Source organism: Beta vulgaris, chromosome 4, assembly GCF_026745355.1.
Source record: "Beta vulgaris subsp. vulgaris cultivar EL10 chromosome 4, EL10.2, whole genome shotgun sequence".
NCBI classification, from domain to species: Eukaryota; Viridiplantae; Streptophyta; class Magnoliopsida; order Caryophyllales; family Amaranthaceae; genus Beta; species Beta vulgaris.
The window spans coordinates 45,776,750-45,793,423 of NC_079205.1; the positions used below are offsets into that span (position 1 = coordinate 45,776,750).

At 35.6% G+C, this 16,674-nt stretch overlaps 2 protein-coding genes across 2 annotated transcripts; one reads left to right on the top strand and one right to left on the bottom strand.

The window, feature by feature from the left end:
* The first annotated feature begins 297 nt into the window (after positions 1–297).
* On the top strand, positions 298–10,500 carry LOC104891146 (protein ROOT HAIR DEFECTIVE 3). Its single transcript, XM_010676799.4, has 23 exons — positions 298–635; positions 1,590–1,733; positions 2,114–2,180; positions 2,267–2,369; positions 2,492–2,562; positions 2,656–2,719; positions 2,868–2,933; positions 3,060–3,107; positions 3,187–3,249; positions 3,344–3,400; positions 3,628–3,786; positions 3,862–3,930; positions 4,038–4,129; positions 4,366–4,444; positions 5,474–5,639; positions 5,932–6,056; positions 7,716–7,978; positions 8,074–8,170; positions 8,277–8,432; positions 9,094–9,198; positions 9,386–9,480; positions 9,571–9,667; positions 9,792–10,500. The coding sequence occupies exons 1-23, from the start codon at positions 632–634 to the stop codon at positions 10,026–10,028; spliced, it is 2,427 nt and encodes an 808-aa protein (XP_010675101.2). The 5' UTR covers positions 298–631; the 3' UTR covers positions 10,029–10,500.
* A 1,789-nt stretch (positions 10,501–12,289) lies between these two features.
* Positions 12,290–15,450, bottom strand: LOC104891145 (probable WRKY transcription factor 74). Its single transcript, XM_010676798.4, has 3 exons — positions 14,098–15,450; positions 13,862–13,987; positions 12,290–12,797 (listed from the first exon to the last, which is right to left on the bottom strand). Exons 1-3 carry the CDS (start codon positions 14,904–14,906, stop codon positions 12,650–12,652), a joined length of 1,083 nt encoding a protein of 360 aa, XP_010675100.1. The 5' UTR covers positions 14,907–15,450; the 3' UTR covers positions 12,290–12,649.
* Positions 15,451–16,674: the final 1,224 nt, after the last annotated feature.

Genomic DNA, 16,674 nt, shown 5'->3' on the forward strand with positions numbered 1-16,674 from the left:
ATCATACATAATGACATATGAATATAACCCCATTACGTGAAAATTTTACATGTGTATTACACGAACTTCAAAAACTAATTTGTATATAACTATAAAAAAATCATGTAGAAAGATAGGAGTTAGCTCAAGTGGGTTGATGGCTCCCCCTTGACCCATGAGGTTAGGGGTTCGATTCTTACCCCAGTATTATGCTATGCATACCTTGTAGGGGTTAACTCTTGGATTAACTTAATTTCGTGATAAAAAATTATAAAATGAACATGGTGATTCAGAAAAGGATGGAGTAGAATTATTTTTCTTGAAAACTAAAATCCAAGATTTGATTACGAGGGGAAAAGAGAATACGGTACCTATACGATGGACTGATGGAGGACACATTTAATTAGGAATTTCCACAAATCTCCCTCTTCACACAACAACAGACACATTCTTTCAGATTTCAGAGAGATCGTCGTCATCTTCCTTCCACACTGTTTCTCCCTCTTTTTTTCCCCTTTTCAATATTCTCTCTCCTTCATTTTCACTCTCAAACCCCTTTATTTTTTCTCTCTTTTGCCGCTTTAAATTCGATCTTTTGTCGCTTAAGCTCGCTTTCAATCAGATCATAAGCATCTCTACCACTCTTGACTTCATGGGTATTTCTTTCTTTCTTTCTTTCTATTTATAAGAACTTGTCAATTTTTGATTTTGACGTTTTCTTTGATCTAATTGAATTCATTAATTTCGTATTCTGTTAGAAATTGGTGTTATGTCGGTTATTTTTTCTTTCGAAGTTAATGTGATGTCAGTTTGTTTAATTCAATTGCGAGATTTATCACGTTGTTTCTTAATTTTGTTTATTGAGTTACTACTTTAGATAAACATGCAATTTTAGGGTTCCTGGAATTTTGGGTTTGTTCAAGTTGGAAGCTTTGCTTTGAATAATATTTTGGCATTATTCAGTCTTGAAATGAAAAGGGTATGGCTTTAATGGTGAGGGAAGTTATATGGACTTATTTTATTGAAGTGAGATCCCTGCATCATCAAGTGATAGCTGAATTTGGAACTTTTTGGGATTTTGTGGAGTTAGGGATCTTTTTTTTTTGGGGGTTTTACTTCTATTGTGCTTTCATGGATTCAATTCTAGCTCCTTGAGTGGTCGGGTCGTACAAAGTGCGATACTTTGGATTGATTTATTGACATTCATGGCACTTATGAGTTGTGAGGGTGCTTGGTTGAAACATAGTGCTTATCTTGATTGCATCCAATGATTTCTTGATGGTTGGGGAGTGGATGCAAAAGCAGATATATGTGCTAGTGTGCTTTTGTGGACAGTTTTTAAAACTCTTGTATAGTAGGTTGAAGTTGGAACAGTGTGTATACATCTGTAGACTTGGTTGAAATATAGTGCCTAGTGCTTATTGCGATACCCTCAAATGACATCTTAATGACTCGAGAAAGATGCAAAGGGAATATATTACTGACTGTGAACCATGAACTCGTACTAGATTTTAGGATTTCGTATGTATGTTGATTTTAAACTTTCTTGAATGCCAAACTTTTGAAGTCATGTAGGTGTTGCCTTACTAAAGCTGGTATATCTTTCTCAGATAATGCTGGATGTTCTACTCAGCTGATCGATGGAGATGGTACATTCAATGTTGCCGGGATCGAGAGTTTTCTAAAAGAAGTAAAGCTCTCAGAATGTGGGCTTTCATATGCCGTAGTATCCATCATGGGTCCACAAAGCAGTGGTATGTACTTACTATTCTGTTAAGTGTATGACCATATGAATGGGCATTGACATGGGATTATGGGAAGGAGTCGATTGTTTTTAACCTTAAAACATATTCTGTGTACAAATGAAGTGCTATCTATTATGTAGTACAAGGCTTATGTGTACCTTATGTATCTAATCTAGTTGCTAGCTGCTAGCTGCTAGCTGCTAGCTGCTAGCATTAGATCTATCTACTGACTACTCTAGTTGCTAGCTGCTAACATTAGACATATCTACTCTAGTTGCACATCTTATATCTTTGGAATCCTGTTTTCCCTGCATATTGGTGGTAGATCTCGAGTGTTGCAGCATTGTAATTTATTGCTCATATTCTCTACTTGCTCCTTGCTACAACAGGGAAAAGTACACTATTGAATCATTTATTTGGAACCAAGTTCAGGGAGATGGATGCATTTAGAGGAAGGTAATCGAATACGTTCTTATCAAAATTGTGCCTGTTACCATTTACCAGAGAAAACAATGTTAGTGACAGAATACTATTCTCTTTAGGTCTCAGACAACAAAAGGAATTTGGTTAGCGAGATGTGCCGGCATTGAGCCCTGTACTCTAGTAATGGATTTGGAGGGTACTGACGGCCGAGAAAGAGGAGAGGTGATTTCCATACTATATATACTCATCTTTAACTTTGGATTGGTTTGCCCACTTTTACTGATTTGTTCAACAGAACATAACAACCCTAACTTCATGCTGAACTCTTCTGTTTGACATCTTAGGACGATACTGCTTTTGAAAAACAAAGTGCTCTCTTTGCCTTGGCTGTTTCTGACATAGTGCTTATAAACATGTAAGTGCATAATCTACCTGATTTGCCTTGTTATAATTTCTGACTCTTTCTTGAAAATTTTATATGTGAGATTTTTTTTTGTAATTGATACAGGTGGTGCCATGACATTGGGCGTGAGCAGGCAGCAAATAAACCTCTACTGAAGACCGTATTTCAAGTATATCGCTCTTTCGTGAATTTGTTGCTATATATCTGCCATCTCATTGCATACTTGATCAGGCTTCCAGCCTGACTGCTTGTTCATTTGTTTGATGGTTAATATAACGAATGCATTGATTTTTAATTCTAGTGGTGCTTCTTTATAGGTAATGATGCGATTGTTTAGTCCTCGTAAAACTACTCTGATGTTTGTCATACGTGATAAGACAAGGGTGAGTTTATATAAAAGATCTAGCCATCTAGGTTTGTGGAATAAGGGTCATTATTTCGGTTGGATTGGGTATGTTGGCAATTTGAGAACTTGAACATTGTATTTATTTTTTTATTTTTTTTACCAGACACCCCTTGAAAATCTTGAGCCAGTTCTACGAGAAGATATTCAAAAGGTGAGAACTTGGTGCTTTATCTTCTCATTACCACCATGAAATGAATTTCATCTAATCATATCTGAATTTTTCCCCCTAGATATGGGATTCAGTTCCTAAGCCACAAGCACACAAAGATACTCCCCTGAGTGAATTTTTCAATGTAAGCTAATCTTTCTACTTCTTGTTGTGCAATGTTCATTCAAGTGTATAGATATGATTGAGGAGCATGTAATATTTTCTCTCAACTTTGTCAGGTTGAGGTTGTAGCTCTAAATAGTTATGAAGAGAAGGAAGAGCTATTCAAAGAACAGGTACAACCACTTGGCTGAACCTTTTACTCCCCCATTCCCCTGTTGCTTGTATTGCAAATTGTGACAATTATTGCTCTTCCTTCGATACATATCTTTAGCTGGTGTCAGTTTTTCAGACCCCCCCTTTTCCCCTTTTCCCCTCCTTTTTTTTGAGTTGTTGTGGTTTCTAGAATCTAACTAATAGGGATGTGATTGTACTTTGTCTAACATTCTGTAAATGGGTAAAGGTTGCTAGTTTGAGGCAGCAATTCTTCCATTCTATAGCTCCTGGTGGGCTTGCTGGAGATCGCCGAGGAGTTGTGCCTGCTTCAGGCTTTTCTTTCAGTGCACAACAGATATGGAAAGTTATCAAGGAGAACAAAGATCTTGACCTTCCTGCACACAAAGTAATGATATTGATTTATTGTCTTGAGACACGTGATGTAAGACGGTAATATTTCTCATGGCTAAATTTATTTCAGGTTATGGTGGCTACTGTTCGTTGTGAAGAAATTGCCAATGAAAGGTATAGCGACTTCACCCAAAATCAGGTACAATTTTTTCATCTCTCTCATCCAGATGTGATCTTTTGTTGGTGATCTCTGTTTTCTTGTTGCTGTTCTTACTTATGCTGGTACTTTTGCTACTTTATTTGCAGGAGTGGCTTCAGCTGGAGGAGGCTTCGCAATCTGGTCCTGTTGCTGGATTTGGAAAGAAGCTCAGTTCAATAATTGGGAACTGCTTTATGGAGTGAGTATTTCATGAAATTATTTTCCGTCTCCTGTTGGCCTTATCTTTCCACCTATGGAACGGTGTCTTTTTTTGTTCAATATTTGCTTTTCTTTACTCTTGACTGGGAATTATTTTGTTGGAGCAGCTTATGAGCTATAGTTGTGCTTCTTTGCTTGTAATTATATATTCATTCTCTTTATATATGTATGGCTATGCCTGGTTACATTTACATGTAATTCCTTTCCTCTATTCAGGTATGACTCGGAGGCTGTATATTTTGATGAGAGTGTCAGAACTTCGAAGAGGAAGCATCTAGAAGAGAAGTTACTGCAAGTATATCCATTTATCCTTCTCTAAACTTACATACAATCGAAATTCTATCGAAACTTTTGGTGGACAAATATGGTACAAAGGGGCTTTAGCCAGTCACATTGATTTCTAATTGATGAATTAAGTGGATATGATGGTTTGCCTGCATTACCTTTGAAGGTTGTGTTGCAGTCCTTTGCCAAATTTTTGATTGATTTTAGACTTAAAGAGTGAAATATATAGTATTATGATTTATGAAGTAACTAGGAGTCTGGGATGGAACTAGCTAACGCATTCTTTTAATATTGTAGATTTGTAGTACTAGCTTTCAAACTTGTGTGAAGGCTATAAAAACTTCTTTTACTCTTTCTTGGAATCGTATTTTAACATGAAGTAAACTGGTCCAGCATCTTTTAAAATTTTTAATATTGTTTATTGATTGTATAAAATAATAGAATTCTACTCATAATTGGCTAAGAATAACTCAAAGCTTCGTAGATTGTTTCTGGCAGAATATTTTTTTTTTTGGAGATTTCACCTCTGGTGAACCCATATCATTTTGCACAATATGATGCTCAGAGTAAATTCACGAGGTCTTATTATTTTTCACTTATTGCTACAACTTCGTATTATACAATATTCCCTTTTGAATTATTTCATGAAAACATATTGTATATAAGCTGATATTCTTTTTAAAATGTTAAAATTATTATCAATTTATTTAACTTAAATTTCTATAGAAGTTTAGTTGAAATTAAAATCTAATTTTCTTTTATCCCAAACCTTATATAGTACTTCATCTCTCCAAAGCTCTATGTATTCTAAAATTTAAAAAAAATTATGTTATGACATGACATGCTTAGTTTGGACGATTTATGCTCCTGAACTTTCCCCTTTTATATAAATGTGGATTTTACATCTTGAAACTGTCACATGTGAATAAAGTCTAATTGTTCTTGCATTAATCATGTGTTTGTTGTCTATTTATTTTATAATGGAATTTTTTAATATTGATGCTTACTGCTCTTTCTCTTTTACGCGGACTTGTAATAGCTTGTTCAACCGGCTTTCCATTCCATTTTGGGACATATACGCTCTGGATCAGTGGAGAAGTTTAAAGAAGCATTTGATAAAGCTTTAAATGCTGGGGAAGAGTTTTCTGTTTCTTCCAACAGATGCAAACAGACCTTCGTCAATGTTTTTGATGAAGGATGTGCAGGTGAACGTTTTTCTGACAATGAACTCGCCAATATTTATGGTTTTGTTGTTCCTTTTTGTGACACCATATTTAAGTTGAATGTGATGGTTATGATGATTGTCGAGAAGGTTTCACGGGCATCAGTGAGGCTGTGAGAGCCTGATTTTACCTGGTGATAGAGTAATCTGTATACCCAATTGTTTCTTTTCTTCCTTCTTTAAACTGTAGATATGCTATTTTATGGTTCAAAATTTGACACTATTGTGAAAATCTCAATGAATTGAACTTGAATATATACTTATGCTTTGCACAGATGCTGTGATTGAACAAGCAAACTGGGATACGTCTAAAATGAGGTCCAAGCTTGTCCGTGATTTAGATGAATATATTGATACTGTTCGCGCTGCCAAATTGTCTGAACTTACTTCCAGTTATGAGGTATGAATTTTTGTAAAGGCTCCTTTGTTATCCATCATGCTCTTTCAATGTGGCATGCTTTTTGGGAATCATACCATGTCGCATTGCTCATTGGGCCTGTATTGTGTCTATGGATTTAAACCGCTCTCTTGTTCCTCAGTTTTTAGGGAAAGATCTTTAAATGAGAAATCGGAAGTTTTACAAAGGAAAACATCAAAAAAAAAAAAGAGATTAAGGACTATATTTGCCTAAAAAATAGTCTAGAGAACTCTACAGTTGATACTCCATCGAGAACTTGTTTGTCTCTTGCTCCTCATGATTGATTCCTTTCCACTCTCATATTCTCTATTTAAGTTCCTGTTCAATGATCAACTTTTTTATAAACCTTGTCCAGATGAGCTGGAGTGCTATGATCTTCCTATTACACATTGTCTACTGAGCAACCTGTTGAATAGATTTTGCTGGACTTGGGGAAATTCCATCCCTTTGAATGAGTGGTTTACTGCTTGTCTATGTAGCATGGGTACTTCTTCTAGGTCACGTACTCGTACCCGCACCCGTACCCGATACGATACGTATCTTGTATGGATACGCGTACCCTTTTCTAAAATTTCAAAATCTTGCCGTTTTCTGTCCCCATACCCGAATCCGCACCCGTACCCGTATCCGTCTGTCAGTCTTAGAGCTGATTACCTTGCAAGTGAAGGATTCTGAAACATCTGAAATCTGACCCTATCATCAGCTCATGCTGTTTACCCACCTCTCTCTTGTGCAGTAGCCGATTTATGTTAGCTCGGTTCATTTACATATCAGCAGAGAGGACCTGATCAAAGCTTAGCTTTAGTGTTTATCAATGTGAATGTTCATCTCGTCCATAAACAAATTGCCGGCTTTTATGAGGTGATTCACGCACCTCCCCCAGTTGAGTGGTTGATGTCTCAAACCTCCACCATTTAGCCATTTCAGCCAAAGATCTGTTCCTCTTTTTGGCCATTTTGGCAGTGGTTGGAGTCGCATGCATTAAGTTGAACATGGGTAGCTATTGGACTACATTCACAAGTACAATTGTTTGTCCAAATTTGTCACAAATACCAGTGCTGATGCTCTTAAACCTTTGAACAGCTACAATGGCTCTGAGGAGCAACTTTGGTGCACTTTAGGGCTATTGTACAAACCTGGAGTATTATCCAATCTGGATGACCATTGCAGCTCTCATCAGCTTCGCGTATGAGCATGCGGTTGATTTTTATCACAGAAGTAGAGTATCTAAGTTTTTCTGGGCGTTAGTTGTTGGTTCTTGATCGTGCAATGGTGCAAGTAATTGTTTTTCACATGTGGTTGGCTTCTGGATTTCAGTGAATAGTTACTATCCCTCCCCAAAATCACAGTGAATAAAAACTTTGTTGTGATATTTTACTTAGGTAATAATCCTTGTGGCAACGATTTCTCGAATTCCATCAAAAGTTCATCTTCGTCTGAATATATCCCTCCTAAGGTTTTCTGAATCTTTTCTTCTTTTTCAAAGTACTGATAAGTTGACGTATAGGGACCATGACAATGATATAGTGCTGGAATTTTCCAAGTAAAATATAGTGGAAAATATAATCCTTGCTTTGCACTTTTAGTTAATGACATTGATAATTGCTATTTTTTCCTATTGATAAACCATATCCATTGCAGGCAAAATTGAATGAGGCTCTTGCAGGGCCTGTTGAGGCACTTTTGGACGGTGCAAATGATGAGACCTGGCCATCAATTAGGAAACTTCTTCGACGTGAGACTCAGTCAGCAGTTTCTGGGCTAGCTAAAGATCTTTCTGGCTATGACTTGGATGAGGTAAGCAGAGACAAAATGATTGCAAAGCTAGAGGATTATGCAAGAGGCGTGGTTGAAGGAAAAGCCAAGGAAGAAGCCGGAAAGATCTTGATCCATATGAAAGATAGGTAAGGACTGAAACTTATTTATAATATGGGGTATGATAATGTAACCATTTCAATTTTCTCAAGGACACTAATTTTGGAACTTTTTTCTTGTTTAGATTCACGATGTTGTTTAGCCATGACTCCGACTCAATGCCTCGGGTGTGGACTGGGAAGGAGGATATTAAATCAATTACAAAACTTGCTCGTTCTGCGGTATGAAAGTTTGATGAAATGATATTGTTAACACTTTTATGCATTTTTTAACCCATTTAAAATATGTTAATTCTTATTTTAATTTGGATATAAAATGCTCTTGCAGTCCCTTAAACTGCTCTCTGTTCTGGCTGCAATCCGGTTGGATGATGAATCTGATGATATTGACAAAACTTTATCTATTGCCTTAGTGGATAAAAGTAATACTAGTGACAGAAGTCTGACAGTATCTGATCCGCTAGCATCAAGCAGCTGGGAGAAGGTGGATTTCTGTTACCTTTTGTAACAGTTTTGGTTAATTTTAATACAGTTGTTTTAACATCGTTTCCCACTTCCGTGTTCCCATGAGTCTAGCTGATAAATCATCTAGTATTTCAAAACTGGTGAAGCTGTTATGTGTTATCGCCCTTTATACTGTATGGAACTTACAAGCATAGGCTTCTTCCAACTAAATTTATATTCATGTCAGATTCAAATTGATCTCTCTTAATTGTTGAGCACTAGCTTTTCTATATGGGCTGTTTGGTTGTGATAGAGGACTGAGATGAGGACGCATCCTTAGATGTGCGACATTGCGACTGTACTAGGAGAGGAATATAATATGGAAATGATTAATAAACCAATGGATGTGGTTTCAATCGAAGATGTTAGAGGGGTATGCTTAGATGATTTTGGATGTTGGGTATAAGGAGATGACCTGTGACTTGTGGAAGTTGGCATCTCGGATGTTCCCCTAACCCAACCCGGGAGCCCCCACCCATTTGAAGTTGTTGCGAGCCGGAAAGCGTATGCCTAATTATCTGCTATGTCATCCCTTGGGTTGAAAAATTAAGGAAAAATGTACCTTCTGCTGTGCACCTGTTTATGACTGGTCTGAATATAACATCCCATGAGTCGATGACAGCTTTATGATTTTTATGTAGGTTCCATCAACGAAGACATTAATTACTCCAGTCCAATGCAAATCATTGTGGAGGCAGTTCCAGATGGAGACGGAATATACTGTTAGTCAGGCCATTGCAGCTCAGGCATGAACTCTTCCTTTGAGCTCTTGATTTACCACTCATTATTTTGTCCACCAAAAAGTACAAAAGCACTCGTCAAAAAAAAAAAAAAGTACAAAAGCAGTTACTTCAGCTTGCTGATTAGTTTCCAAAGCAAGCATACCTGTGCACCTGACCCTATCTTTTTAACTTGCACTGTTCAATTTTTCAGGAGGCCAGTAAGCGTAGCAACAATTGGTTGCCACCTCCATGGGCAATTGCTGCCATGCTCATTTTAGGTTTTAATGAGTTCATGACTCTTTTGAGGTACAAATCTCTTTCCATATGTTATACTCTTTCAAATTTGTCGCTTTTTCTATTTCTTTTACTCACTGATTCTGTTTCATCTTGTCTCAGGAATCCACTCTATTTTTGCATCATCTTTGTTGGGTTTTTAGTAAGCAAAGCATTGTGGGTCCAGATGGATATATCAAATGAATTTCAGCATGGCGTTGTAAGTTTTTTTGGTGTTGAACTTCAATCTCATTATGTGCCTGCTTTATACTGGTCTGTTTTTCGTCAACTCTGCTGTCGTGTCTCTGTACCTTTGGTAGCTGATTCTGATTTTGTGCTAACAGCTTCCTGGAGTCCTTTCCTTATCAACTAGATTTCTACCCACTGTTATGAACATGCTCAAAAAATTAGCTGAGCTGGGAAACCAACCAGCAACTGCTGGTGCTCACACAAACCCACCCCTAGCCGCTAACAGCTTCCGAGGTGGTGTGAATTCTGACGGTCTTTCATCAACTGGTTCTTCCCATTTAACAACAAATGAAAATGGAACAGAGTTTTCAAGCTCGTCAAAGGAGGACTAATTGGTCCGAAACTCCGATTTCCCATAGAAGATGGTGCTGCTTCTCCATTGAGGGATGCAGATGTGTATTTTACCAATTAATTTCAACCATCATAAGATAAAAGACGATATGCAGATAATGGTTGGTTGAAGGCATCGGTTTTGGTTTACATGCCACATGCACGAGTACGGGGTGTCTTATTCAGAAACCCATATAGATAGTTTTCTTTACCTTGTTCTTTTATCTTCCTTCCCTCTCGCGTATTGTGGGTTTCTCAGATGATGATTCTGTCTGATTGTGGATTTGTGGCTATAGTCTTGGTTCTTCTGTCTGTAATGGTTGTGTCTCTTAGCTTGTCATTTTTGTATACGTATCCAGAAGTTCCATTGTATCTTAAAAAGAAACCCTATAGTTGAGAATGATACGAGCGATTAAATGAGTGAACTAGCATGTTGGATCTAGATTGATATCTAAATATCTTTGCTCTGCTTCATTGCTGATTTGTTGCTTCATTTTTGCATCTTTTGGCGGCTCAGCGGTGTCGAAGTTTTTGTTATTTATTATGTCCAAACTTGCAAAAACACTAGTTCATATCATTTCATGAAATGTTGCCATAATAATGCTGGTAAATTCATGAAATGTTACTCTTTTCATCCACCTCTACTGAAACAAACAGTAATACTGTTTCCATTCCTAAATACTCCATAGGGGTACCATATGAAAGGGATTTTTCAAAGATTTGAGTTGAAATGTCAGCCTTCCATATTAGATATTATTGTATTCTATCCTTGCTTGGATAGACCAAACTTTATGCAGATGTTTTTTTTTTGAGTTTATCTTGTAAGAGACCGCCTACTTTTAAACAAAAATTAGGCAATTATAAGCCCAATATCAAAAAAAATAAATTAGCTCAATAGTGACTAAGTTAATTTCTTTTGATGACTAATTTAATCCATTTAGTGACTAGGTCTATTTTTATATTAAAATTAGACCGTCTCTTTTAATAATTTTTGTTTTTTTTTTATATATTTGCTCACCTGGTGGGTTATTGTATGCTCATTTGATGCTATCCAAATTAGCACACGAGTATAAAACGATATCCTAGGTACACTTAGAGGCAGGTATATCCAAATTCCAGAAGCACCTAAACATTTGTACGTTAATTATGCTGATTTGGAGATATCAAGATCTAATCTACTAAATCATGAAAGTGGTTTGTTTAGGGATTTTTCAGAGTACTTGTGATCTATCATACAGATTTGGATAGAATACTTCTATCTAAGGGTTTTCAATTACCACTTTGAATATAACTATCTCACAATGGCACAACCTAAAAACCTAGTGTATAGAATGGTGAAAACCGTAATTTCTTTTCCGCTCCAAAATTGATGCAATACTTGTTTTGGCACGGAGATGTCAGATAGAGTTAGAAGTAGGGTATTAAGTAAATATGTATGTTAAAATAAGCCATAAAGTGAGAAAATTTGTTTAGTGAGTGGTTCCACACAGGTATATTTTTTTTTCCTATATATAAAGTGTTGTCTTAATTGAAGAATTCTTGAAAAGGGAAGTGTTTGCAATAATTTTGGAGCGTAGATAGTATAAGTCATAATACACATAAAATTATATATTTCCTCCGTTCCATAATAAGTGAAACACTTACTATTTTAGAACGTTTCAAAATAAGAGAAACATACCTTAAATGGAAAAAAAAAGTGACAAAATGACAAGAGTGTCCATCACAAACTTGTGTTGTTTGCTTTTCTCTCTCCTCCTTTTGATAATGAAAAGGGTATTTAATGACTTTTTGGCTTTTGAAACATCTCAGTAAAACATCACAAACATTATATTACAATTTCACCCACTCTCATGCCCTTGTGTTTTTAGCTCTTTATGATGAACCATTCTTCACTGCTTTGCTTCTTTTCTTCTCTCTCTTTTTTTTTTTTTTTTTTAATATTATAGTTATATCATCTTTCCTCATTCCCACTTAAAAAGGGCAACCATTGGCCTCACTCAAAATCTCTATGTTATAACTAAGAAATAAGTATGAAACATCTCATTATATATATAAATGCTTTTTATTGAATTACATAATGTTGCTGCAGGTTGTACAAACCATCTTTATTTTGTAAAACCCCTCCCAGATTTAATTCTTATATTGTAAATGAACATTACTGCCAGGCCAGTTGACTTGCATACCTGGCTATATAAATGTTTCAAGTATCACCAATAAAAGAACAAAAAAAAAAAGTCAAAAAAAATTATATTGGCAAATTGCATTTTGGTTGAACTTTTTATATCATTATTTTTGGAATTTTGGGGTAGGGGGTAGTCACAGGAAGAAGAGAGAAAAAGAAAAGGTTTCCAGGATATCCAATTTGCAACCTTGTAAGCTCCACTGTATGGGCATATTCCTGTGTAGCTCAGTGTTCTGTGACTCAAACCTTGCAAACCAGAACTACAAAAGGTCGACTAAACAGCTCTGGGCTATGGAGTTTTCCAGGTTTCCGCCATACTAATACTACTAATATATACAAGACTAAGAGCAAAAGCACAAACCACATATTTGCATAGTTGTGCTGTATCTACTACGCTGGATTCTCCGGTAGATGTATCACAAGTTGGACAGAATTGAATGTTCAAGTCTGCGAAGAATGGGAAGCTATAAACTTCGAATGGTTGTGTTCACCCTCGTATGTCACAATTAGCATTGAAGGGTCCTCCAAACACCTCTCTACATGCTTCCTTGCTGGGCAACCTCTCATACTACTGCACTTATAGTATCCCCTGCAACCATCATAAAAAAATGTTTCATTGATGCCCAAAGAGCAAAAAGGAAAAATGAATTAAAATGGATAGACCAGTTCAGAATCGCTGCCAATTTTCTTTTTTGGTTTTCGGATCTCAGCAGTTTTGTGATCTAGATTGTATAATGCACCTAAAGTTAGGCTATACTCCAACCAAACTTATTCTTGTTAAAATTAAATCTAATAGACTTGAAAGTTTCAATGTTTCATACTAGACTAGACTAGCCCTCAGATCAAACGACGCCAAAATTATTCAGCTCTGACATACCAAATGTATTATTTTACAACTAATACAAAGTTCACATCAGACCAAATACACAGCAGAAGCGATGAAACTTGACCAGACCATGAAGGGATCAGACCAAAAAGATTCAGCCACACCAGACTGGATCTTATTGAATCCATACCAACTTACCTTATTTGCAGGTGAAGAAGGCAGAGACTTGGTCATACTAGTCTTTCTAATTTAAATCTGGCAACAAAAAAACTCGAAACTTTTCTGATTTTCCAAAACTCTTTTTTATAAAAAATAATCCCAAACAAAAACAATAAATAAACCGAAAAGTACCACCCAAGTTCCTTTGCTTGGAAGCTGGAGGTCTACATACAGAAAAAGAATCAAAAAAATTTATTACCAATCCTCAACCCAGAAAAGCAAAATTGATAATTCCAGGCCAAACAAGTGACCAACACATTTTACAACTTAGGCAATTCGCTATCGATCGATCAAAAATTCAGTCGCACAAGACAAGTTGCAAGATTTATAATTAAGTAGCTTAACTAATCATAACCATGAGAGACAGCATTATAATTAGGCAAAATTTTGAGTTCATTTGACAAATATAGCAAACAGACTATTCCTTCTTCTGGCAACTCAGTGAACTCTAAAAGATGAAAACACAACATAGGAAGTAAGATGCAAATTAGACAACTAACCAAGAATCTACCACTTTACCATTTCAGGTAACAATTTCATTACAAAATCTGTTACTTGAGCATATTGGAACAAACATAATAATGCATAAAAAGTACTCAAAAGTCTACCTTGGATGCGGTGAGCCCTTGATTGGTTTCTGCCCATACTTTCTCCACGAGTATTCATCAGGAGGGATGTCTGCATTCTTGTTACTTATTGCAGGTACCTTAATTGATCTTTTAACCCTTAGTTTCCTGCATAACAAAATAATATTATCAGATTATATAACTCAAAAGAAATATGAACAACCCACCTACATACATTTGATTACAAGAAATAAGAGTGCAAAATTTTCAACTCCAACCTCTTTTTGGAGCAATGACATTTAGCATTATTCCCACATTTGACACTCCCACCTTCACCCTTAACAAGACACCTCCTTCTAAGATGCTGCGAATTCGGATCAGATGATTGAGGCAAACCGATCAATCGGAACGAATTCCGACTAAGACTAGCGATGCTACCATCCATACTCAATGAAGATACAAAGGACCTGTTAGATGACATAGTCTGAGTACAAGTACTTGACCCATCAAACTTCAAATTTATCCCACTTCCACTCCTAGAAGAATTGTTCATCATATCAGCTTGGTACTTCATTTGCTGCTGAATTTGCAATCTTTGTAACATCTGTTGCTGAAATTGTTGCTGCTGTTGTAGAAACTGAATGTTTTGGGTTGGTTTTTGTTGGGTGGGATTTTGGCCAGGAGGTTTTACTGATAAACTAACGTCAACAGAAGGCTTTTCAACTAACATTTTCTGGGAAATTTGAGATGAATTCTGAGATGTTTGGTCAATTTCTGAAACTGAGTTTCTCATAAAACCAGATGAAGGTAGTAATTGTATGGGTTTTGCTGATGTTTCTGGGTTAAGATGTGGGGTTTCAAGGAAAATTTTTTCTGGTAAAGATTGAGGTAAATTGTTCAATTTTCTCATCCTAGCATGACCAAAACTCTTTTTTCCAAGAAGAGAAACAACCCTCTTGAACTTGCAAACTGCATCACCTGTTTGTGCTATCAAGTTTCTTTCTTGAGATTCTTGTTTTTGGCAAATGAGACTAAAAACTCTGTGCCCACTTTCTACAGCAACTTTGTTTGCTAATTCAATCTCCATTTTTGAAAAGCCCTTAAAAAACCAGAATTTATCAAAATTTCCTAATAGTTTTTAGAGCATTAAAACTGAAAACCCAGATGAGCAAACATCATGAAGAACATTATATGAAGAAAAAAATGACAACCCATACAAAAAAAAAAAAAAAAAAAAAACCAGGTAAGTTTAAGCTGAAATTTCTGAGCTTCCTTCACTTTTTATCACTAATCCAAGAAGAAAAAACACCCAGAATTAGGATGAGATAACAAAACAGAGCAAAAACTAAGAAAAATTAATCCATTTTGGGAGTGATTTTGTGAGAAATATAAATGAAGCTTTTTCTTTCTTTGTTTTTCTCTGTTTATTTTTTCTGAAGTTTTGTCTTTCACTGTGTGCGTAGTTGTAACAAAGCACTTTCTTTGCTCAAATAGGGTTAAGCGCAATTGTGCAAAAGCAAACAAAGTGTATCTTTTAATTTAAAATAACAAATTTGTCAAATTAGCTTAAGAGAGAGAAAGCAAGAGAAAGACAACGGAGTTGAGCTTAGTTAGCATGTAGAGCAGCACTGAGAGAATAGCAGAAGACAGAGTATTAGAGGGAAAAAGAGAGTGACGTCTCTGTCAATGTTGAAGATCCCTTGTGTGGGTCCACATTTTATGACCTCCTCCTCGTTATTCCATTTTCTTTTACCAACTTTATTATTAATTTATTACTCCCTTGAGTTAGGATGTTCATGGGTGGTTAACCATTTCGAAACAATATTTTGGTTCGATAACTATAAATTTATGTTTGTTATTTTCGCAAATTGTAAAGATAATAGTTTAGTCTAGTTATCGACTAAGTGCTTAATTGTTTTTTCAGTACGATTTTCCGATTAATTGTTTAGACTAGTTATCGACTCAACGATTAACTGTTTTTTCGGTTAACCATTAATCGTTATTCAAGTTATATTATTATATTTTACTTAATCAACATATATACTTTTTATTTTTTTGTGCATATAATCTAATATAAAATGTAATATAGAGTGGATAATAAATCAATTGGAGAACATAACTATCAGTAAGATTTCACTCGATGCCCTAATAATACTGTTTACTCCATGCGTTTCTTTTTAGTAGTTACACTTTATCTTTTCACGCTTTCAAATGTAAATGTTTGAACATTATTATCTCTAAATTCGCATATGTATAAATTATAAAAAGTTGATATTCTAAATGTTTGGCGATTAGCGTTTTGGAAGAAAAAGAGAGTTTTTAGACCACTTTTAGAGTTTTGACTAGTCAAAAGCTCCAAAAGGGGTGTTTGGTAAAAGAGACTTTTAGAGAGAATTTTGGAATAAAAACTCTCAAAATGAAAAAGCTCCTAATATAGAAACTTTTTCTTTAGAATATCAGGTAAAAATATGTATGACTTTTTTGCCCCTAATAATAATATTAGACATATGTATTAAAAGTTTATGAATGTCATTTCACACAAACAAATGACAATAAGTTTTTAGCAATCAGCTAATTGTTACCAAACATATTTATAAAACAAAACTTGTCAAATCAGCAGTCAAATCCTGCAGAATCAAAAGTTAAAACTCTAACAACAAACTCTATACTCTAACGGCTAAACCCTAAACTATATTTGCCGAACATGACCAACATCCCACTTGACTAAATTTTTTCGTTACCCCTTAATTACATATGATAGTCAAACATAAATCTGTAAATAGTGTAAAAAATCAAAGTGTAATCATTAAAAAGAAAAGTAGGGAGTATATTAGTAATAAAATTTTCAAACAATC